The sequence below is a fragment of the Bactrocera oleae genome, chromosome 6 (assembly GCF_042242935.1).
Source record: "Bactrocera oleae isolate idBacOlea1 chromosome 6, idBacOlea1, whole genome shotgun sequence".
In the NCBI taxonomy this organism is placed as follows: Eukaryota; Metazoa; Arthropoda; class Insecta; order Diptera; family Tephritidae; genus Bactrocera; species Bactrocera oleae.
Window position 1 is genome coordinate 53,714,267 of NC_091540.1, and position 23,935 is coordinate 53,738,201.

Below are 23,935 nucleotides of genomic sequence, written 5' to 3' on the forward strand. Positions count from 1 at the left end.
TAAGAATGCAAATAATTATTATAGAGCAGATAAGTAAATTGGTAGAAATTAGGTAGAATTAATGAGTGAATTTAAAAATGTATTTAGCAACAAAACAAAAAATGTGGTTTTACAAAAGCAGAGAGTGAAGAGATTTGCGCATCATTCCGTTTATTATGAACCCGGAATCAACTTAAATTGAACAATTAACTCGATTCGTTTTATTCGCTTCCTCAACGAATAACAGAGTAACTGTCAAAACATAGAAACGATTCATTTAAGGGTTGGGCCAGTCTAGAATTATAAAAAAATTTTCACGACGATCATGGCACTCAGAGATCATTGCACTTACGCACTTGAAATTTTAACTATAGATTCACGGTAACATTATCTAATAAACTTCTCATTGCACCGTTTTGTTCGATAACCATAAGCCATTTTGAGGGTAGTTTCATAATGCCACACTCATAGAAACCCTTGTCTCTAATAGATGATTACCTGCCAATACCACCAAACACATCGCAAATCCTTCCTCCTTGTTCATCTTTGACGCATACAAATAATTTGGACCACACAAACTCATTTTGTATGATGTGTACTTAGACTGCGTTCAGACGATGACTCTTTAATATTTTCTTTAGCTGTATGGCATGTGACGGTGGTGTTAATGGAAACAAAGGTCGTCCGCATCAATCCTCCAATTCAAGCACAAAAAAGTCATTAACCATGGGTCTATAACATTCCCCATTGACTATAACATTATGGCCGGCTTCATTTTTGAAGAAATATGTAATAAATAAGTAACGGCGTCTCAATAATGGCTTGTCAATTATCGTCACACGAAATGCGACAATTTTGTTTATTAACGTGCCCATTCAACTGAAAGTGAGCTTCATCGCTTAACAACATTTTTCTTATGTAATAATGTATGTAAATAAAGTAAGAGCGATTAAAAATACTAACTCCAAAAAAATATCGTCCTTTTCCTCGTCGTCCCCTCGCCATAAAAAACCGATTTGGGTGACAAAAAGAGTCCTCTTATAAACATAGTCTTGGTAAATTTCCAAATATTAGATGTCTTCGATGTGTCAAACGTTCCAGAATAGCGAATCGAATATATTATACGAGCTGTTTAAATAAACAGGTAGCACTTGCGGTGCAACCCTGATGTAACATACTTTCTGACGCATGCGCCATTGTTTCATATTCTTTCTTTTGTGGATGAATTGTATTTTCTATATCAAAAATCCTTTGTAACCGCTTTATTTTGTTTTCTATAAACAATTACAACTGATTTTAAGACTTAACTTTTTAAAATACAAATTAAAAAAATATTTAGAATTTTTAGGAAAAATTTGTCATTTGAACCATTTGTTTGTAAGAATATGAATTGAGCAGATTCTCTTAGAAATAATTCGAGGACTCGTTCTGTGCCATTTCACATAAAGAGCATTCGAATACCAATATTCTCTGGAACAAAGCTTTGAGTCTGATTTTCGACTATATTTCATCCGATATATATTTTTGAAATCGTGGTAAACTTTTAGCAAGCCACGGCCAAATAAATAGCTGAGTTGTAAATGTTAATTAACACACTACAAAAATGTAAATGAGACAATGTAAAATAATAAGCATAGCCCTGCTGAAAGTTACATCACATTATTATATTTATAATTTTTTAATATCATCATTCCTTTCAATACACCAGTGATTCTGCTTACAACAACTTCAACCAAACCGAAGTAATAATGAATTTGATTAATTTCATGTCGCTTCACTAACACCTAATTTATAAATGCGGAACTGTAAAAAAGACTCAAATATTCCAAGAAATCTCCAATGTATTTTACATTTCGCATATAAAAACATTTCAAGTCAAGTATGCAAAGCAATGCACAATTACTTAAATAAAAATGTTTTATTTCCATTTTGTATTTACTTTTGCATAATTTAATTTTATTTTTCTGCTATAAATTATAACTGTAAACTATTTATTATGCTGTAAATAGCATCGACTCTTGTTGTTTATAGCAAATGTAGTTGTGGTTTGAGGTTGTTTAACTCGCTCGCTATATGCATACATAAGTAACAACATACATACATACATTTTTATGAAAGTCATTGTCATGACTCACGCTAGACACTAAAATAGCATAAAAAGTCAATAGACGCATGAAAATCCGGTTAATGTTATGTTGTTGTATGTCAAAAACATACAAAAAAAGTCGCAATTACATTGAAAGAACACAAAAGTTTTGTCTAACTCAGAAAACAGTGTGAAGACAAAGAACTAAATTCATTCTATGCCTATTTCAGACAATTTCTTATACCCTGCACACTATGCAGTAGCATGTATGTTTAGTTGGAATGGTTTCCCAAACGGCTACTACGATTCCATTACGTCTCCTCAAACATTCAACAAACAGCAACGGTCTTTCGACGATTTAACTACATTATTTGTCCTTCAAGTCGAATTATGTTAACTTAATAAAGAAAAGAAGATATAGTGGTTCGATGTGAAAAATATGTTCAAAGACTATATCACAGCCCTGTACAATAATCTACGCCAAATTTCGTGAAGATATTTTGTCAACTAAAAAAAGTTTTCCAAACAAGGACTTTTTTGGTTTGGATCAATAAGTTTGTATGGCAGGTATATCCTATAGTGGTCCGACATCGGTGGTTCCATCAAATAGGTAGCTTCTTGTGAAGAAAAGGAAGTGTGCGACATTTCAGACCGATATCTCAAGAACTGAGAGACTAGTTCGCATGTATGCAGACAAACGGGCATGGCTAAAGCGATCTAACTTGTCTCGCTGATAATTATACTCTTATATAATAAATGGTTAGGTTAAAAGGCCGATCCTAACCTAAAACTCATATATAATATATAATAGATCATAAGACCCTTACAAATCGACAATGCGCTTTGAGCCAATCACAACTTTGTTGAGATGGCTAATCTCAGTTTCGGCTATATCTCCTGGTTCGCCGAAGGTATGACTGCCGAGATGTTTCATTCTTAGTCTTTACTAAGAGCAAGCAGTTCAGAAGACCTCTTGCGTTTTACTGTAGGGTAGTAGAGGGTCGTCGACCAGCGCCTGCTAAGCCCACGCGTTTCGTTCTAGATGTTACAAATCGTGGCAAGCTTAGTAGGTATACCATGTTCAAGGTACATATATCAATCTTATTTTACGGCTTGTATAGCCTATCCCAGGAGCGGCTCATTTGTTTCATTATAGTTTTCCGGTGTCTTTATTTATAAAGGATCATTAAAACTATTATTATTAACATTAACTAGAATTTTTTTTAATTTCTAAAAGAGAAGAAGCTAATCAAAATTTAAAGCTAAATCTCCATATTATTTATACAGCCTATTGGACCTATCCAATTCTTGAGGATATGAGAATTAAGCAAAATTCAAAATAAATAGTTAAAATAGGTCTTTTATTAAAATTGAGTTTAATATCAAGAGTGATTTCTGTGGTTTATGAGAATTGACTTAATATTTTTATACTATAAGGTGTGCGGTTTATGGATACAAAAGTGTTTTTCTAAAATTTTTTTTCTTGGATAATTAAAAGATCACAAGAGTACCCTTGAAATTTTTTGAGAATTATATTCAAAAAAATAAAAAATTAGCAAATATTATTGTTATTATTGCTTTTGTTTCATCTTTCTCATTTTGTTTATTAGGATCATGTACCTCATCACCAGCCTCTTATAGGAATACTTTCGTTTTCGAAATGGACACCCCTAGTTTGTTGCCGAATTTTCGAAAACGATGAAATGCGAAAGTAAATATGTATGCGAGCTTAATGAGTTGCACAATCGCAAATAAATATTGAAAGAAAGATTATTATTTACACATTTCTTCATTATGCATTTTTTGTTTGTGTTTGAATTCGGCGTACGATGCCCACAAAAAATGTTACTTTCTGCTGGTGTCATTCTTTTTAAGCTCCGAAAACTGGTTGGTTTTTATTATTATTATTGCTGTTATTATTATTATTTACATTTTTTTTTTGTTTTTTGTTAAAATGCGCATCTGCGCAGTCAAACTTTACAATTGCAAATACAAACAGATGTCACTCACCTCTCCTTCGGCTGCCTCCATTGCTTATGTTTCCTCCTAACTAATTAACGAAATCCCGAAAACGACTTAATTTTTTTTTTTCCGCAAACACTTCACGCGGCTTTGTAAATATTGCAAAATTTTGCAATATGACAACACTTCCAGGTACCGTCGGTGGCGGCCTGGCGTATGCGACTGATTTCACCGGAGGTGCGCCACTTGACAAGAACACTTATTGCGATCGCACTTTTAGTGATTTCGAATTTTCACGGACGAGCCAATTTATTTAAATTATTTGTGCAGAGATTTGTATGAAATGAAATTTGCGTATCTACTAAAATGCAAGAGTGGCGACTATGCAAACAGTAAACAAGGTAAGTTCATTCAATAAAAAAAAAAATTAATTAAAAAATTATCGAGTGCGGGTTTAATTTTTGAAAGAGTAACCTCTTATTTAAGCTATAAATCATATTTTTACTGTTACAATTCTCCAAACCAAACGCTAAATGTAAAATAAAATACTTCCGATTACTTGTTATATACAATGTAATAAGTAATATACGGAACCCACTGAATCAACTACTCTCACACTCAAATGTATGAGAATCGATAAATAAGCCATCATCGATTCGCCATATCGCTGCTCGCTATCTTTGAGTGATACGCTCTTGACAAAAATTTTACAGGAAAGCAACAACAAAATTAGCGAGTAGAATTCGATACAAGAGAGTACCCCATTGAAGTGATATAACCGCTTTTACAAAGTTTTGTTTAAATAAAATATATAATTGTTAAAAGAAAAAGTATAGACATCTGCGCGAACTCTAAATTACTTATCGGATAGTAAAACCTTTTAAACCTTAAGCACGATTTCTTTCTACTACCGTTCTGGGTTATGAAAACTCGGATTGTTCAATATAGTATAAATAAACACTAATTTGTAACTGCGTCTCAAATCTTTAAATTGGCCGATTGACGATAATTCATTAATTTAGAGGTCTACAAGTTCCATCGTAAGGACTTATTAAAATACTTTTATACATTTATAAATAATAAAATTCATGCATAATTTTGAATTCAAAGAAATCGAAAGTCCACGAAATTGACAGAGTTTTTCATATATATTCTTATCTCTAAATGAAAAGTGACCCAATAAGAATTTTAGATTTGGAAAATATTTTAAAAGCAAGATCAATCTAAGGACAATAAAAACATTATATAAAAAATAAAACGTTTGGATTTATGAAAAATGACCACAACGCCGAAAACTACTCAAGAACTCGGGGGATTTCATTAAATTCCCTAAGTTTTTTCATCACAGCTGTTTATTTTAATTGAAACATTGCGAGCCGTGTTATATAGATTACACCTCAACTGGCTGAAGATTTGACAATCGCTAAATTAATGTTCTAACTTTTCATCGTGGGAGAATATTCAATCGAATAATGGATCAATGTTCATATTAGATATTTTTAATAATGAAAAATTAAAGCAAAACCATTGACTTGGTAAAACCAATGCCACGATGACTCAACCCAATTTTAAGGAGGTGAATAAAGGTCGTGTGTTAGGGGTGTTGCCAATTGAGTGAGCAAAGAAGATATTAAACTCACATGATAGTAAAAACTCTCATAAAATGTTGGTATATATTCCCATTTATATGCGCTTACAATTTTCGTTTTTACTTAAGAATGATCTCATTGAAAAGTTTATTTAAAATAAATGTATATACAAGTACATATATGAATTACATTTTTATGTTTAATCACTTTGCTATGACTCATTAATCCACCTAATACAGTGTCTTAATGACAAGATCTATTCAATAGATATGTATATTGTTCGAGGTATCCAATAATGTTTAACATTAGAACATGAACATAAGAAAACAACAAATTATTATTATGGATCATTAGTGAGTCATAGCGATCAAGATAGTAATTACTCGTACTCAATTCTCACTACACGAGCTTCTTAGATATACTCAAGTTTTTTAAACTAGTTTCAAGTAAGTTATTATTTATGTATATCAAGTTTGTTCATATACAATTTCATTCCACTGCCTAAAATTCTAAAACTCTCATTAATGTTATAAAATGATTAATGGACGAATCATTAAAAGAAAATATATGGAGTTTTCTTTTAGTCGCAGTATTACAACTTAATTCGTGGGAGATGGGCAATTTTATAATTATATTTAAATTATATGATATTATATTTAAATGTGGTATCAGACTTTATTCGAAAAATTTGCTTTAAAACTTATTTTTTGATTTTGTGCAAAAAGTTTGTTATAACCGCATTAAAAATCTCAAGTATGAAGAAATGTATTTATTAATAGAAAGTTCTTTAAAAAATACGCAGTAGAAATTTCTTTTCCTCTTCTATCTGCCTAGTCCATCTATTATTATCTATAAGAGCTGGCTCTAAAACTAATTAATTTCTTCAATTATGAATTGTAGTACAATTAATATCTGCAATTGCTACTACTTTGTTTTAAAGGCTTCTTTAGGCTCATATGCCTATAACACGCGTATAAACAGTAAAGTATCTTATATAATTAATTAGGTTTAGAGTGGCTAATTAACTTTCCAACCTCTTCACACTCGAAAGCTCCTTAAGTGGAATGATTGAGAGCACACATATTTTAATTAAAAAAATATGGTTAAATATTTCCGTAGAAAATTACAAACTCATGCCAACAATTTTTCACGTAGTCGTTTCAAATGAGAGCGATAGGATCAATAAATAAAAGTCCATTCATAAATACGTCATTTACGGCAGTGTTTGCACTATTTTTAATAATTTGTACATTTTTATTTATTTGTTCTTGAACATAGTTTTTTACAACGTGTTTCTACGTAAATTTACTTTTAAATTATTTGTAAAATAATAATATTGTGCGCTGTTAGTGGATATTTTTCCCAAGGAACATAGTTTACATATTTTAAAAATTAAAAACAAATACAAAAGTAGATTTTCCAAAATTTGTAGGTAAATTTGAGATACGATTAGTACAACGGGTTATAACAAATATCTAATCTAAAAACAAAGCAAAACTTTAGGCTCTAAAATCATCAGCGATGATTTTAAGGGCCATGCGATGTTTTTAAACTCGTTAATTCAAATCGAAATTTTTCTAATCTGGGTACTAGCAGTTGATAATACATACATACATATATTCTCTATACCAGGGGTGACAACAAACACGATAATAACATAGTGCTCGGAATGACAAAACAATACTTCGACTCAAAATTATATTTCTATTGAGCTAAGTAAACGCGAGCTAATGTCAAACAGCAGAGAATGAATGACGTCAGACCCGTTGGTTTCGAGTGAGCCACCGCGAGCCAGACTACGTCAGCCTACAGCAACTTACTTGCTGTGATCATTTTGAGTAGGAGAGCATCTGCTCTACATATTATTACTAAATAGGTGCCCTGATGCTATCCTTTAAATTAAGGAATATTAAAATTCATAAAGTCGACTCCGACCGTTCTTGCAGGTTGACATTGTTTGCGGAAGACAATTTGAGGTAATAACTAGAAATGAAAAATTTTAGACAAAGAAAATTTAGAGTCATAATGGTACCTGCTAGATAAATGAAAAAGGAGTTAAACAACGTTCCACTTTTGGGAGTTAGAATCTAATCGATAGAGCTTTTGTACAATCCAATCCTAACACCACCACCTATATGGGTTAAATTACCAGTTAACTACCCAACAATGCGGCCAAAAATTTCTGTTAAAGTTTCTTTAAGTTTTTTAAAACCCTATTGACAAATCTAACCGAAACTCTTGTGTACGTGTGTACGTCATCGCTTTTCTTACGCAAAGCCATGTAAATTGCACGGTAAGTACATACCGTATGTTTTAGTTTCCGGTCTAATTATTTCAATGAGTTGGAGATTCGGTAGCCGTGACTTACTGCGCAACTTCTCTTTTGGTATTGCTCATTCCGTTCACACGGACAACTCGAATACGGGAAGTTTTCTGCATTTACATTTTCATATATTTTTCTAATTCTTGTAGGCTTCACTGAGGCGGTACATCAAATATTTTTCATTTGAAAATTTTTATATTTATTCGCAATTCTTAGTTTATTTTTTACGTACAGAAATTAAAAGTAGTCATTCGGTGCCAGGTCAGGACTATACGGCGGATGACTTATCAAATTGACGTAGTCGATGTGTTAAAGCTCGCATTGTCATGGTGAAGAGTGATCCGTCTTCGGTAGTTGGTTGTCCTGATTTCTTGAATGAAAACTTTTGTCAGATTTGGCTCATCTGGAAACACCCATAGAGTAAACTGCTGTTTACTTTCGCGCTCATACGCGGAAGTCCACGATTCATCACCTGTTACTATGTCATTGACGTGTTTCGAAGTGCTTTTGATTTTTTAACATTTCTCTCGACCAATCGCCACGAGCCTTTTTTTGAGCGATTGACAAATTGTGACGTTAACAATATTTTTACAGTCAAATGTGCAAGCATTATTGAATGTGTGCTAGTCCCACTAATGCCAATGCCTAACGATCTTCCAATATCAGTTTGCGCACAGCAGCAATAGTTCGCGGAACAACAAATGGTTTTGGACGATCTTCACGAAATTCGTCTTGGAAGTGATCTACGAGTTCGATTTAATTCACCATACCATCGATAAACACTGGTCTTTTATGGAGCTTTATCGCCAAAAATTTAATCAAGTTCATCGATGCGCTGTCGCTGAGTTAATCCACGTCGAAAGTTGTAAATAATAATCGCGCTAAAATGTTCGCGATTTACTTTCGTTTCTTGACCGAGATGAATATTTTAAGTTACTGTAAACAGCACAAATACCGCTCGTATGTCGAAACGTTCTGAGTTTGTATAACATCAAAAATGTCAAACTTTACGATAAAGTTATGCAACATCGGGAAATATAAAAGACAATCTACGTATACTTTTTACTTTTTAACCACAATAAAGTATACAATTCTGTGGAATTCTCACGTAACATATCAGTCAATCGCAGTTTTAGAGCCAATAAACTCAAAGTTTATTTCAAGCAATTTCAAAAAGATTTACTACCCACAAATACTTAGAAGCTCACCACGTGCTTGTGTGTAACCCAACAGCACGGAATGTCTGCAATCAGAAAAGCAAATTTAAACTTTATTGATTGTGTTTATTGAACGAATCATTGCTGATATGACTTAAAACAAAGTCATTTATGATTTTTTTTCCTCACAATCCTAAATTAGAAGTTTACGCTACGTGTTTATGGGCAGCAAGGCATGGACAAACTGACATATATTTTTTGAGTTTTTGTTTTATTTTGAACATTAAGTTGAATTATACGATATTGAGAAGCAAATACTCAAAATCTGATATGGTCCTTTTTGTATGTAGTGTAAGTTTTACTAATCAGCTGTCTATAGAAAATGAAATTAAATTATACACTAATTGACGTTTCGACATTGAACTAGATACAAATGTATTACACATTTATTAAATGTGCTTTATGTTTGCTAATGTACGATTGCTGAGATTAGATAAATGTACCATTTGAAAGACGTGCATGTGAAAGGCGTTAACTTTAGCAGGAAATAACATCGCTTGCAATTATTAACACTATAGTTATTTTTGGCATGCTGTTCTTTAACAAATATCGGCATAGATCCTATATAATGTAATAGCAAATTCGTCCATTGTAGAGTTTAGCCTAGTTTTCTTTTGATTTCTCAATATTCATTATCAATCGGCGTATATATCAAGGCCTTAACATTATAGTACATTCACTTTGCGCCATAAACTCGAGTTTAAGCTATCGTATTTTCGAAAAACTGTCAAAATTTGCAGTTATTAATGAACTCTGAACTTATAATACAATTTTTTCACCGAAGTAGGCAATCAGCTGTCACAAATTAGCAAAGAATAATATGCAAGTAAAGATCATGGTAAATATTATAGAGAGAAAAAGCTTGATTTTTTTTTATCTCAAAATCATGTTGCACCATCCGACTTTGTTCTGTAGATTTTTGATACTCATGCATGATAGTTTGTGCGAGATATCACAGTGCCAGTTTGACAGCTATTTATTGAATACTTTATTGATCACTTTAGTAAAAATGGACTATTTAAAGAGTACGGAAAGTGTGTGAGTGATATAAAGCGCACGGGGTGGTTCGTGAGATAATAGTAATGGCCATTACACTACAGAATAACAATAACAAACAAAAGTATTTTACTTTAGGCCTTTATTATTGACACTTAATGCATTTGCATTACACTCAATGAGGAACGCAAGATTGTAGAAATATTTTCTCAAACATTAGAAGAATATTAAAAATAAGTGTCTAACAAAAAGTTAGCAAAATCTATCGAGGCTTTCAGTCATTACAATCTCAAAACATGTATGATTAAATGAAGTTTTAGAAAAATAAATGTTGAAATACTACATCAACATTTACTTTGAAGCTAGAGCCTTATGAATCACAATTTTTATAATGAACACTTAGGTCATAGTAAAGAATTCCGAGAGATAAAATCGAACGGTTAGTTTTCTGACTCAAACTCATGTCGACTAATTGCTCGCTTCAGTCGTTCTTTGCAATCTGAAAATTTATGAAACCATTGAAAATTTATTTTAAAAATCTTCCAAATTACAGTTAAATAATCCAAAAGGCCAGCTATGCAATGAAATTTATGAGCAGTATGGCAAAAGATTTGAAGCAAATACCTTAATTAATAACTTTTTGTACCACCGTAAATACCTAAAAAATAGAGTTTATGGCGAGTTTAAAGATTATATCCATTTGCAAGTAAAAAAAAAGGTTTTTTTTTGTAAAATTTTTTTAAGGTTTTTTATTTTATAAATAAACCAAAGTAGTACATTTACAGAGTTTCGTGTACTTTAATAATCGGCGATTGATTTGGAAAAATTTTGGATTCCCATGGTCAAGTAGCCGATCTCCAAGAGAATACCGAAAAACAGTGTTTGGCAGCGAGGAAGATATTTCTGCTTAAAATTATCTCAAATCAAAAAACCAATAAAATTGATTATAAAATACCAAGTCGATCGGTTCAGATGTTTCGAAGTTCTCACCGACTCTGTAAATAACGTTTCCAGTAAAACGCGTTCAAGTATTTTGGAGGCGATTATACTGAGTTAAAAAATCTCATATCTCCGAAACTATTCGGCGGATCAACTTCAAATTTTCGAAGAATATTCTCAAATATATGTACATTTGATATGCACATGTGCAAAAAAAACAATATATATTTATTAGTTCATTCGGGAAATAATAACACATTAAAGGAATCACTTTTGAAAAATTAATATTTTTGAGTAGTGTTTAAGGCTAAACACAAGATCGGCTAGTAACCTCGAGTTCGAGACTAAACATGAGAGTGCTATTTTTATTTCCAAATATTTTTTCTCTACATAGTTCAAACTGATGCTCCCAGTTCCTTCCGAATGTACCATATACTAGTATTAAGAGTGGAATTTTCTAATATAGGCTGTACCATAGGTCTACGTTCACTTCCCGAAAACGTATAACATCTTAGAAAAAACGAAAGATATAAAATTTTGTTCAGAATTCGTATATTGCATGTTTAAATAAGCGATTCCATGATAGTTTAAAGGTTTTGAAAAATGGCGTTCATTGTTCCTTTTCATGGATTTAAAATCACTTTTAAAGTTGAACCTGAAACTTTAAATATTTCTTTATATTACAATTTAAAGTTTCTAAAGAAAGTCTAACATATTTAGATTCCGTCCGACATTAGTTAGACAAATATTAACAGCTACATCGAGTCGTGATATCTCGTAGACATAACTTCATAAAAAAAGTTCTCCAAAAATTTCTTTGAAGCTCGTTATCTAGAGTAAATATACGTCAATTCTTACTCGGTCACAAACACCTAGGGAATTCCATGCAAATGCAGTTTGTTATATGATTTTATTTCCAGTTATAAAAATATATATTCCATTTTTTTTAATACATAGCTTAGGGTTATGATAATCAAATTTATGACAATTATATCTGGTATAACTGAAGAGCTCCAAAAACAGAATTGGAGTGATGTTATCGTCCATCACATAGATTAATGATAGAGTGGACATTATAGTTTCTGAGTTTTAAAAATATATTATATTTTTTGTTATGGTTAATGACACTTGGTAATTAATTAAAATGACGGTAAAGCAATTAAGATTATTTAAAAATAAATAATAGCCTTTTGTGTATAGTTCTGAAGGTGGAGGGCTAATCACATAGGTTCGAGTGGGTAAGGAATGAAAAGATAAGTTGTGTAGACCACTTTTTGGAATAGTGATAATCAGCATTATGATTACAGATTTTTTGTTGATAAATAATAGAGATCTTATAAATATATCTACTTATATTGAACGGTCAATTCATATCTTGTAAGGGACTGGATATATTTGGTTTGGTTTTTGTGGTATCGAATTCTTTCAATGAAAAATGTTTTTTTTTTTGATCGCGCTAATAGCTGGTCCACTGTGCTTAGAAAAGATAAGAAAACTAGTTAAAATTATAAGCTTACATAGTTTTATAGCCTCTTCAATGCGCATGCAAGTAAGCGGACTATTGTAAGTGCAAACAGTACTCCTCCTTACCAGTACAATTTCCTACAAGGCATTTTGGCACGAATATTTCCCACATACATTATCACAATTCTTTCAATAATTTTAAATTACTCGTGTGCGTACTATATATAGACGCTATCAAATAAAGCACCAGCACGAGGCCCAAATTGTAAACCTGTTTTGCCAAATCTGATTTATGTTCAAACGTTCGAAGCGCTGAATGAATATGCACAGAAATAATTCAAAGGTCAATCGTGTTTGCTGTGAACCAAAAGTGGATATTAACTGCATTTATATTATATTAACAACAAGAATTCAAATACAAACGTTTTACATCAATTAAAGGGTTAAGAATGTGCAGAGAAGTAGGCAAATGTAAGCGAAGATGGGTTTGGTAGTTTGCGGGTTATGTCTGTCAAGTGAGGCATGCGAATTTTCTTTTGACTATTTTGACTTAGGGATATTACCATTACTAGAAATTAAAGGTCGAAAAAATGCATAACATTTTTAAAAGGAACAGTAAGTTCGAATGTTCAAAGACTCTTGTTCTTGACATAACTTATATAACATAGGAAAAATCATCGGTGACACTATTTTCTTGATAATCAAACATTTTACTGGAAAATTATCAAAAATAACTTTGTATATGTATTGAAGAGACCAAAACATAGCTCATTACCTAAAAATAAATAACTCGATATACTTGCCTCAGTCATCACTTTGTAACCTTAGTTGAAAGTTATAGACCTACAAATTGTAACACAACAAAAAACCGAGCGACGAGAGAACACTCACTAAATAACAAAGTCGTATGTTTTTCGGCGTTTAAAAAGTTTGGTTCAAGAATAAACGACTTCAATGTTATATTACATTTTAAATTCAAAATAAGCGGTAAATCCCCGATCTCCATTAAGTTCAACTGAAGCAGAACTCATCGCAGATTCTATGTGGCATCCTCAGCGATAATTTTGGTTTTATTTTTATTTTCATAAATGAATACAAATGTTTTGTAGCTTTCAACAAAAGTTCGTGCTATACCTCGTATTGTACTCCCTATTCATTTTGTATATAACTAATTCGGAATTTAACCTTTAAGAGTTAAGAAACTTTATTTTTACTTCGAATACTCTATACCTTTCTTGAAGCATGACATAGTACCGGCAAAATTCATAAAATCTGCACAGTTTCTATGGGTTGAGTCCAAGAACTTCTATTTTTAGATGGGTTGGGTACGTATGTTTATACATATGTTAGAAAAGTATAAATGAGGAGTAGTTTTTTAAATTATGCATAAGCTCATCATAATCGATCGAAATCGATAATTTCCAATGGTATTATGCTGAAGGAACCATTGAAAATATTGCGGAACTGTTTTGGAGAATCTACACGAGTAATCGAAAACTTGTTTCATGCGAGTTGTTCATCCACCTCTGTTAATGAGATCGAAAGTGTTAAAAAAAAACAGTGCTTGAAAATTCTCGTGTTGGCATCAGAGAAATAGCAAAGAATTTTGCAATACCGAAGTCAAGTCGCAAAAGAAATAATGGAGAACACAGCTGAGATCATTAAATTCATCAACTCGCATCATTACTGACGACAAGACGTGGGTCTATAACTGTGACGTCGAAACTGTCCAACATTCTGAAATCGAAAAAACCAACATTCTGAATCTTTCAAAAACCAAGGTGATGCTCATCGTTACTTTTTTTTTTATTATCGTGGTGTGGTTCACCAAGAACTCGTTCCACAAGGTCAAACAGTCATTAAGGACACTACTTGGTTGTTTTGAAGCGTCTACGTGAAGCAATTCGTCGAAAACGACCGGATTTGTGGACAGAAAACGCAGGAAGACATTCTAGCATAATTGGGACAAAAGTGGTTAAAAATTAAACGAAAGTATTCACTTCGTATTAGTCAGATCTGGCTCCCTAGGATTTTTGTTTTAAAAGCACCATGGGCCCATTGAAGTCATAAAAAGTCATTCGCTGAAGGCACTGAAGACCATCCTAGTCGAGGCTTATGACCGTTTATGGTAAATTGAATTAGTAGATAGACCAATCCAGGAAAGGTAGAAAAGTAATATTATACTCAGTTTAATTCCTCGACAGCTCCCTGACCATTTTAACACTTGAGTCTTGGCATACTTTCTAATAAACTCGTACATTGTCTTATTTTTGTAAACAAAAACTAAATAAATATTCCGAGTAAAACACAGAAAATCTATTTTTAGCCAGTTTACGGTTTTAAAACGTCAGACATTTTTATTGAATCACCGTAATTTGAAACGCACGCTCATTTTCTTATCAAATCATGCAATCTTCGTCACACTCCGCTCATAAATTAAATTCTCTATGCAAATGTTTGACATTCCATCAGCGATACCCATGGAACTGCTTAACATTATGGAATGAAACTAAAGAGATATATCACAGTTATACTTGTATGAGATCTTATCGCTGATAACAAGAAATTGAACCAATAAAACACTTTCGACTGAGTGACTTTTAAAATTGACACAAAAATGAATGTAAACAGAAAAAAGGTTTGTTACTGTTGTATTTGTCATTTCATTATATGTCAAAGACGACGTCAAACACCTTTTGAAGAGCTCCATACAATTTTAGTGGCCGGGTTTGAAGATTTTGACGTTTATGATTGGATGCCTCGCGTCCTTAACCTTAGACCATAAAAAAAGTGTATTTGAATAATATTATCTCAAAGTACTTTACACAGAGAGTTTGAGATTTCGTCCTTGTCGTTGTTTTTAAGTTAAATTCATAAGTTTGTGTTTAATTTTTGGTATGAAAAATTATGTCAATTCTTCTTGCCTATTATGCAATATTTTTCTATATTGAGAAAGGGATTTGGTGGATCTGAAAATTGAATGAAGCTCAACTCAATGAAGCCTTGCTCACAGGAATAATCGTTAAAATCTATGAAATAGTACGAGTAACAAATATTAGTATGCTAGCTGATGTTTAGATCTCTATGCAGTCGGTACTCTAGATTTAACAAACATAGTTGGGCCTTAAACCTTTCTTCACGAAATTGATGTCAGAACCGGTCACACCCGGTTAGAAGCATCACTACGTCACAACCCAAAAAAACATGACCCCTACAAAGGTTTAGATCAAAGTGAAATGTCAGCATTGAAATAAAAAACTACGTTAAGAAATGAAACTATTTTTTATTGACAACAGAAAATGTACTCCAAAATTAAAAGGTCTTATGTCTTCACAATTAAAAAAATAATCTCTGACATATTTCTAAGTATTTCCAAAAACAAAATTGATTGTGTTTGTTAAAACGTATTTTCATAATTTTTTTTTTGAATGATAAAAAGTAATTACTAATCCGGTAGAACACTACGTATAGTAAGTATATAATAAATTACCAGACCCCAGGCGTAGTTTTAATTTTATATATATATAGTTTTTATTTTTATATTTATCGTAGTTTATCAGTGTAGATACTTTGCACTTGAAACAAAGTTTGTTGATAAGAAACTAAATCACAGTTTCACTTCTAATAATATCAACTGGTTTGATATTAAGATCTTTGATTTTCATGTGAAAATATTTTGAAAAAATGAAATGATCCGGCGAAATATCAGTATATTTTACTTTAGTGTAATCGGCTTTCAAATATTTTAACGCGCTTTGCTCGATCCGCAGCTTTCAAAGTCGGTGAGAAAAATTTCTCAGAAACATCTGGACCGATCGGTTAAAATTTTCAGACGACATTCTTAGATATATTTGTCCGGTAATTATAAGAACTAAGATTTATGTTAATAATTTCAACTTTTTAAGGCACTCTGAAGTGTCAATTTTTTCACAAAATAAGGATTCTTTTCTGCAAAACCGCCATTTTGTCGAAATACAAAATCTTTCGAAAAGTTTTTCGATCATTACCTGTATCCATCTCTAGTAATAATATTTTCTTTTTGGTATTTGGATTTGAGATAATTATAAGCAGAAAAACTTTCTTCACTCCCAGACACCTTTTCTTTAGAGGTCCTCCTTGAGATCGGCTATTAGAACAAAGGAATCTTTATTTTTTTAAAATAGAATTGTGCTTGTTTTTATTTAATTGTTGAATAAAATTAATTGTTAATTCAAAAAAAGAATTACAAAAAAAAACGTTTTTTTTCTATTCAATGAGTAGTGAAATTATACAAGCGACATAGAGCCGAGCGCGTGATATCAATAAAAAAATGCATTATACTATAGAACACAAATAACAAACAAAATTGTGTTATAAAGTCTACTTTATGGATACTAAAAGTATTAGTGTGGTATAAAGCATTCAATGAGGATCGTGTAAATCTTTTTTTAAGCATTAAAAGAATAACGAAAACTTGTATTAAAAAAGCAAGCAAAATTTAGCAAAATTATATTAAATTTGTTGTTAAGAGAGAAAAATTTGTTATTATTATAATCTCAAAATATGAAAAATATTCGGAAAAAAAATATAAATGTTGTAATACCTAAAACCCAAAATTTAAGAGGAAACGATTGACGGTGGTTAACTTTAATAACTGTTTAATTATGTTTTAATTTTTATTTAGTGTTGTGTCTCCAAATTTAGGCAGATTACTCAAAAGAACGCGATACACTCGAACCTTTGCCGACTTCCACCCAAACCTAATGACAATGATCAATGTACATACACAGTTTCCTCAATACTAAACTAAAACAAAACAAGAACATACATTTTTTGTTGCAAAAAAGTACTGTAATCCTTCTGAGTACAAATTTTACGCTCAAAACTTTGCACTGCAGAAACTTATGATCTGCACAAAACTGTAAAAGCTTGCAAGATAATGCATACATATGTAGATATATAAATATTGCAGAATGCACTCAAAAAATAGAAAGAAAGTAAAAGAGAACATGCTAGTGCTATTATCTTTTTTGTTATGTAATGAGAATAAAAATTTGTATTTTTAATTTTTGTTTTCTTTCACAAACTTGTGACATCAATTTCCACTTGAAATCAATGCCTTGCCATTTAAATAGCTTTCAATTGGAATAATTAATGCACTTTTTCCCGTTATAATATGTATGTATGTTTGTATATGTATGTATGTAAGTATAGCTGCTATTCCATACAAAAACGCTGTGGCCTACGATCGCCTGTCAAAACAATGCACACACCGCCTAAATCGGAAATTTGACATCTGTTTCAGTCAGCTGTGCCAAATATACCTATTTACATAGCTATGCATGTATGTGTTCATATATATATATAACTATATATTACGTACGCATTTATAGCTGTGGCAATCCGAGTGCCTTTAAATTTATGAGAAAAGCAGCTGGTTATTGTTATTGTTATTATTATTATTACATTTTTTTATTATTGCCTTTTAATATTTTTTTTAAATTTTAGTATAACTTTTTTATTTTTATATTTATTGTCTTAAAGATTTGTGGTTGGAAATCTAAACGCTTTTAAATTTATTAGAAAAACAACTGCTTATTTATATTCGTTATTTACTCTTTTTTTTAATTTTTTTTTTTTTTGTATTATAAATTTATTTTTCTATTTTAATAATAATTGTCTTATAGTTTCGTGGATGACTGCCACATCCTTCGGAAATATTTATTGTATTTTTCCCAATTTTATTATTTATATTATTTTATTTTATTTTTTTTGTTTTTTAATTCTTTATTTTGATATAATTTAATTTTTATTTTTTTTTATTTTTGGAATTATTATTATTTTTAATTTTTTCTTTAGGTTTACAGTTGTAAATAAATATGCTAAATACATAAAATTTGTGACTTACATGCCCCACACTTGCACTGCCATTTGTTGAGCCATTGTGCGTTTTCGCCGCGACCACAGTCATCTTGGGAGTCACCAGAAGGTTTATTCAACTCGCGTATTAAAATTTCATGCAAAACAAATAATCACGACAACAAAAAAATGCGCAACAAATGCAATTAGCGAAATTTATATAAAAAAGTTCGAATTTGGAGACTGCGCGGCTTTTAGAAATAATTCTCAAACTTGACTTTTTTTCAACAGTTTCTTTTTTTTTGCTGTTCTAACGTTTTTTTTTTACTGCTTTTTGTCGTAACTGCTTTGCAGTTATGCAGTACTTTGTGATGTTTATTGTTTGCACTGCAAATGTAGAATAAATTTAATTTCTAGCCGTTTTTGCAAGCACGCCTTCCCACTGCGCATTCCACTCAAACTCCAAAGAAACATAGCACAAAAAAATAAACGAAAAAACTAACAGCAAGCACAAAATATAATAATTAAATAATAAACCAATAAAATTGAAAACTAAAGCAGTTAGCAAAAACTATAAGCCAAAAACAAAGCATTTAAACTCACTCAAGCGCTCACTTACCCACTGAGTGACTCACTTCGCTTAGGCCAAAGCACCAGTGCTGAGAGACACGCTGCTGCTGTCAACGGCGCTCAGCAACTGCAACTTCACTCACATGTCGACAAGTACACGCTCGTTCTTGGCTAAGTGATCGTTGAAATGTAACCGTAATTGCGACAATTAAGCTTTTGCGGCTTTGCAGATAATTTGCGCTTTGCTTGCATTTTTCTGCTCATTTAATTTAATCGCAAATTTCCGAATGATCACCTAAAGCTACTACTACGCCATTCAGTCACCTCGAGTTGCTAATACTCCACTCAAAGCTCAGTGAGCGTGTATGTGTATGAGTGAAAGATTGTCACTTCCAGGTAACACAATTGCGTGCAGGCATTTTTTGTCGATGATAAGCAAATTTCAAAATATGCACTTGAGTGCACAGAATCTGATAAGACACATCAGCTGTTTAGGTTAGCGCTTCAGTTTGTATTTGTAGGCTAAATCTTTACGGCCCGGCAGTAACTGCTACTTGGCCGACAATGTCGAAAGAGTGTTCAAGATTTGATTTCGTAAGATAACGTAGCAAACAACAAACTTTTTTATTTTCTTCTGCAAGCGTCACCATCATTTTTACGTACGCCTTCATTGATAATTACAAAAAATTAGTAGGAACAAGTAAAACGTTAACTTCGGCTGCACGAAAGCTGTAATACCCTTCACAGATACAAAAAACTCGTTACAAGAACTCGATTCCGATTGTTTGGGCAGCTGTATGCTATAATTATCCGATCTAAACAATTTCTTCGCAGATTGCATTATTACCTTTGACAATAACGCATGCCAAATTTCGTGAAGACATCTCGTCAAATGAAAAAGTTTTCCAGTTTTCGGCTGCACCGAAGTTTTGATACCATTCACATAATTGTAAAAAGGTATAAACAGATTTTTAACTTCATTTTGATATGTCCGTTAGAATGACAACTATATGGTATAGTCATCCGATATCGGCGGTTCCGACAAATGAGTAGCTTCTTGGGAAGAAAAGGACGTGTGCAAATTTTCAGATCCATATCTCAAAAACTGAGGGACTATTTCGCAAATATAGAGACGTGTAAGGCGAAATCCACTCAACTCGCCACTCTGACCGTTTAAACGATATTTACAATCTCCGTGGCAATATTGAGAGTATAAAAACTATAATAAAAAGTTTTGATAGTGAATTCAATCCGTTATTAGACGAAATCGCCTGAAGGACAAAATAATCATGTTAGTATAAGGGGCCTGAAGCAAAATGAGAACTGATTTCATAATCATTTGGCAGTAAACTAAAGTATGCTCGAGCAAATATTTCCACATTCCACAGATTACACATTAACCGATATCATGAACATAAAAGCAACTAACTAGAATAATAGAAAACATGAAATTTAGTATATATAGCTGGGTTGGAGCAACTTTAGAACCGATTTTACCTATTTTAGGCAGAAAAGATAATACATTTCAAGATAATATGTTCACACAGTTTTGTTGAGATATTTTACATATTGACCGACATATACGGTTTAAGTCAACCGTATGTTCAAAAATCATTCATTGGATATATGAGGTCAAAAAGAAATGCGGAACCGACTTTATCCATTTTTAGCACCGGGCCATAATATTATCATGAAATGATGACTACTTCATTTTTTTAGGATATCTAATAAATTTACCGATATTTCCGGAATAAAGTCATGCAGTGGCAGTGAGGTGCTCATATTCGTTACCTGAGATCTTGAAAACTCCATTTTTAATTTTTAGTTAATATAAAAACACACGAGAAGTTTAATTTCGATATCTTCATTTGTATTTGATTTAGATATTGTGAAGTAAAATAACCGGTTCGAGAAAAGAATTCAACGCCTCTCGTCAAACTGGTAATTTTGATATAGAGAGTATAAAAACATTGAGCACAACAATAGCGATTGTAACAATCACGTGAAGTTTGTTCATTGTTGTTGACTTAATGAAGATCATACAAGAATGGACAACAATAACCGCAACGGTGAGATTGATATAAAAATCTCCGAGTTTGTCATGAATCTGACCTTGACCGTTTTTTTAAGCGTGATACAATTTATTTCCTAAGATAAGCGATTCTTAATACGATGCTTAGTGATTTGGAGGCAGCTCTTTGGACTTACTCGTTTTATTAAACGCACCTGCTACTTGATAGCATTTATCAGACAAATGGAGGCAGCTTAGCTAACAAATGATAGCCTTTATCACAAATTTTTCCAAATACCGACAACGATTAGAGAGCAAATATTTTAATACTGCGTTAAGTACACATTCTTAATTTTAATAGGAGGTTTTAACTAGATTAGCTGATGAGCGGTATAAAAGTTTTTTTTAGAAGCAGACACAGTCGCATATTGAATGTAATCGCATTTTTGGAGGTCGTGGAAGATGGACGGGATAAAGCCGTTATAAGAAAGTTGGATGGCGTTTTGGTTCTAACTGGTTCACAACAAATTGAACAAAAGGTTTAGCGCCGAATTTGTGGAGCTATTTGTGATGATCGCTTATGAATCGATATTGTAACAACAATTAAATTTAACTGGGTACGATGGGCTGGTCATATTATTTGCGCAGATGAAAGCTATTTTCCTAAGCAAATTCTCCTGGGCAGATGCAGAACAGAGACAGAAGCAGTGGTGGACCAGGACGCTGAAGCGTTGGAACTACAATGCTGGCAAAGGACAGAAATAATTGGAGAATTAAATTACAGCAAACGAAGACCCGCACCGGCTTATGGAGCTAATAATGATGATGGTCCACAATTCAATTTTATTTCCAACACTAAAATATGTACATATGGTATACATTCGTACCTAACTCAGGCTATCTACAATAGTACAAACATAAAATTTTCAGCGATTTGATTATTTTATTCTGAATAGAATATATAGGGAACTTTATTTGTGATATGTTTTTGAGACTCGAATTTATTTTCTGAGTTACACAACAAAAAAAATATAACTCGTTGAATAACTCTTAGTTATGAGGAGGAGCCCTTTTATATAGAGTGAATTGAATTGAATGAAAATTTTCTTTGTCCATGAACCATCTTTAATTCTAAAATTTTATATATAATTGTTAAACATATGCTATATGCGCAGAAAATTCTTTCAAATTATCTCTATCTGAAGTTACAGATTTCTGGTAACGGTTTTCTAACATTTAGATACCCCTTGTATACTTTTCCTATATCTATCTCATTTGTGTGAAATCTGTTTCCAGCAAGTCACTGTTTGAGTCTGGGAAAGAGGAAATATGCCCCTATTGCCAAATCAGGTGGGCATAGCGTGCTTCCTTCAATTATCGACCTATCACAAACTGAATAAAACATATTATGTCAAATCGTCGTATTGTCTTATTTTTTATGACAGTCATATCAGCATTGTTGTTGTTTCCCATACAAAATTGAAAAACGACAAATACAACACGGCGAGGTATATTTTTTTGAGTGTGCTATTTTATCAGCTGTATCTGTTTATTGTATTTTTTTTTTATTGTTGACTTTTAAGTGTCTAAAATTAATAAATTAAATAAATTTCATCAATTTCTTTAATAATATGTAAGGAAGCCACGTTATTCAGGTAAATTAAGTTGAAGAAAAGTGAAATATAAAAATATTTTGTTGTCTCTGTGGTTGCAATGTAAACCGAAATGCCGCTGTTTCAATATAAAGAAGTTTTAGTTTTTTTTTCCCGTGGCATATTTGTATTCTTATCTTTTCATTACCAGCTGCTAAAGTGTAGAAATATTACATAATATGACATACAACAATTAAGGGGTGCTCACAAGTGTCGTATTTGTTAAGCTATTGTATTAATACGACATAAGACATAAGACGAAGCTTGTGAATTGCCTAATAGTGTTGCCTTAGTGGAAGAGTAATATCAAGCACTAAACTATTTCATTTGCAAAAATGTATGAATGATATGACCTAAGAGTTCCTTTGAGTTTGTGGTACTTACCAATATTTTGAGAACGCCTAGATGAAATGTCAAGGAACTTTGAATGTATTCTAGTTAAGGTTAATACTTTAATAAGAGAATAGAAACTTTTTAATTGTGGCTTGATTTCATAGTCTTAAACAACTTTTTATTATTTTAATTTGTTTTTGTCCCATAAATATAATAAAAGAATAAAGTACTGCGGCTCTTCTTTCTGGGAAATTTCGCAACTAACAATTTGTCTTTTACTCAGTGTTTGGTCAAGTTTCTTCCAAATTTCGTATATATTTGAAGCGACAACGCAATCTTAATGGGTTTTCATGAAAATCTTTATTTAAAAAAAATAAAAATTTGGTATTTTTCTTCAACAGTTTTATTAGTGTAAAAATCGGGATATTTGCACTACTTCCTCTACTTTATAAAAATATTTAGAAATTTTCTTTTTTTGTCAAAAGAGTAGACCTTATGGAAATTCTTCGTGCTTACCCTTTTGATTACAAAGTTTTTGGTTCAATCAATCTGAGATGCTTGATTTACTTCATAATTTGGAAAATAAAGTAGTTTAAATTAGGATTTTTAGAAGAGTTGCACAATTTTTGAAATTTGTTAGGAGTTTGTATGGCTGCCTTGCAAATGATCCGTGCTAAATTTCGTGAAGATACCTTGCCAAATAAAATTTTTTTCATTCAAGGACTTGATTTTGATGGATCAGCTTTTATGGCGGCTATATGCAATTTTGATCTGATATCAGCAGTATCGACAAATGTGTAGATCCTTAGAGAGAAAAGAACATATTTATAATTTCAGGTCGATAGCTCAAATACTGAGGGACTAGTTCACGTATATATAGACAGACAGATGGACGGACATGGCTATGTGGACTCAACTCATCATGCTGCTCATTTATATATATATTATAAAGGGTCTCCGATACTTCCTTCTGCAT

The 23,935-nt window shown here is 32.0% G+C and overlaps 1 protein-coding gene across 2 annotated transcripts in view; it reads right to left on the reverse strand.

The window, feature by feature from the left end:
* Nucleotides 1-18,796, reverse strand: part of LOC106618191 (proton-coupled amino acid transporter-like protein CG1139) — a 69,939-nt gene extending 51,143 nt beyond the window's left edge. Inside the window, exon 1 of one of the 2 annotated variants that reach the window (XM_014235832.3) lies at nt 18,443-18,796. In XM_014235832.3, coding sequence (XP_014091307.1) covers nt 18,443-18,505 — 63 coding nt within the window. In that variant the 5' untranslated portion in view covers nt 18,506-18,796. Of the gene's footprint in view, nt 1-4,075; nt 4,234-18,442 lie in introns of those variants that run through there. The other variant, XM_036359043.2, reaches the window with a different exon arrangement.
* Nucleotides 18,797-23,935: the final 5,139 nt, after the last annotated feature.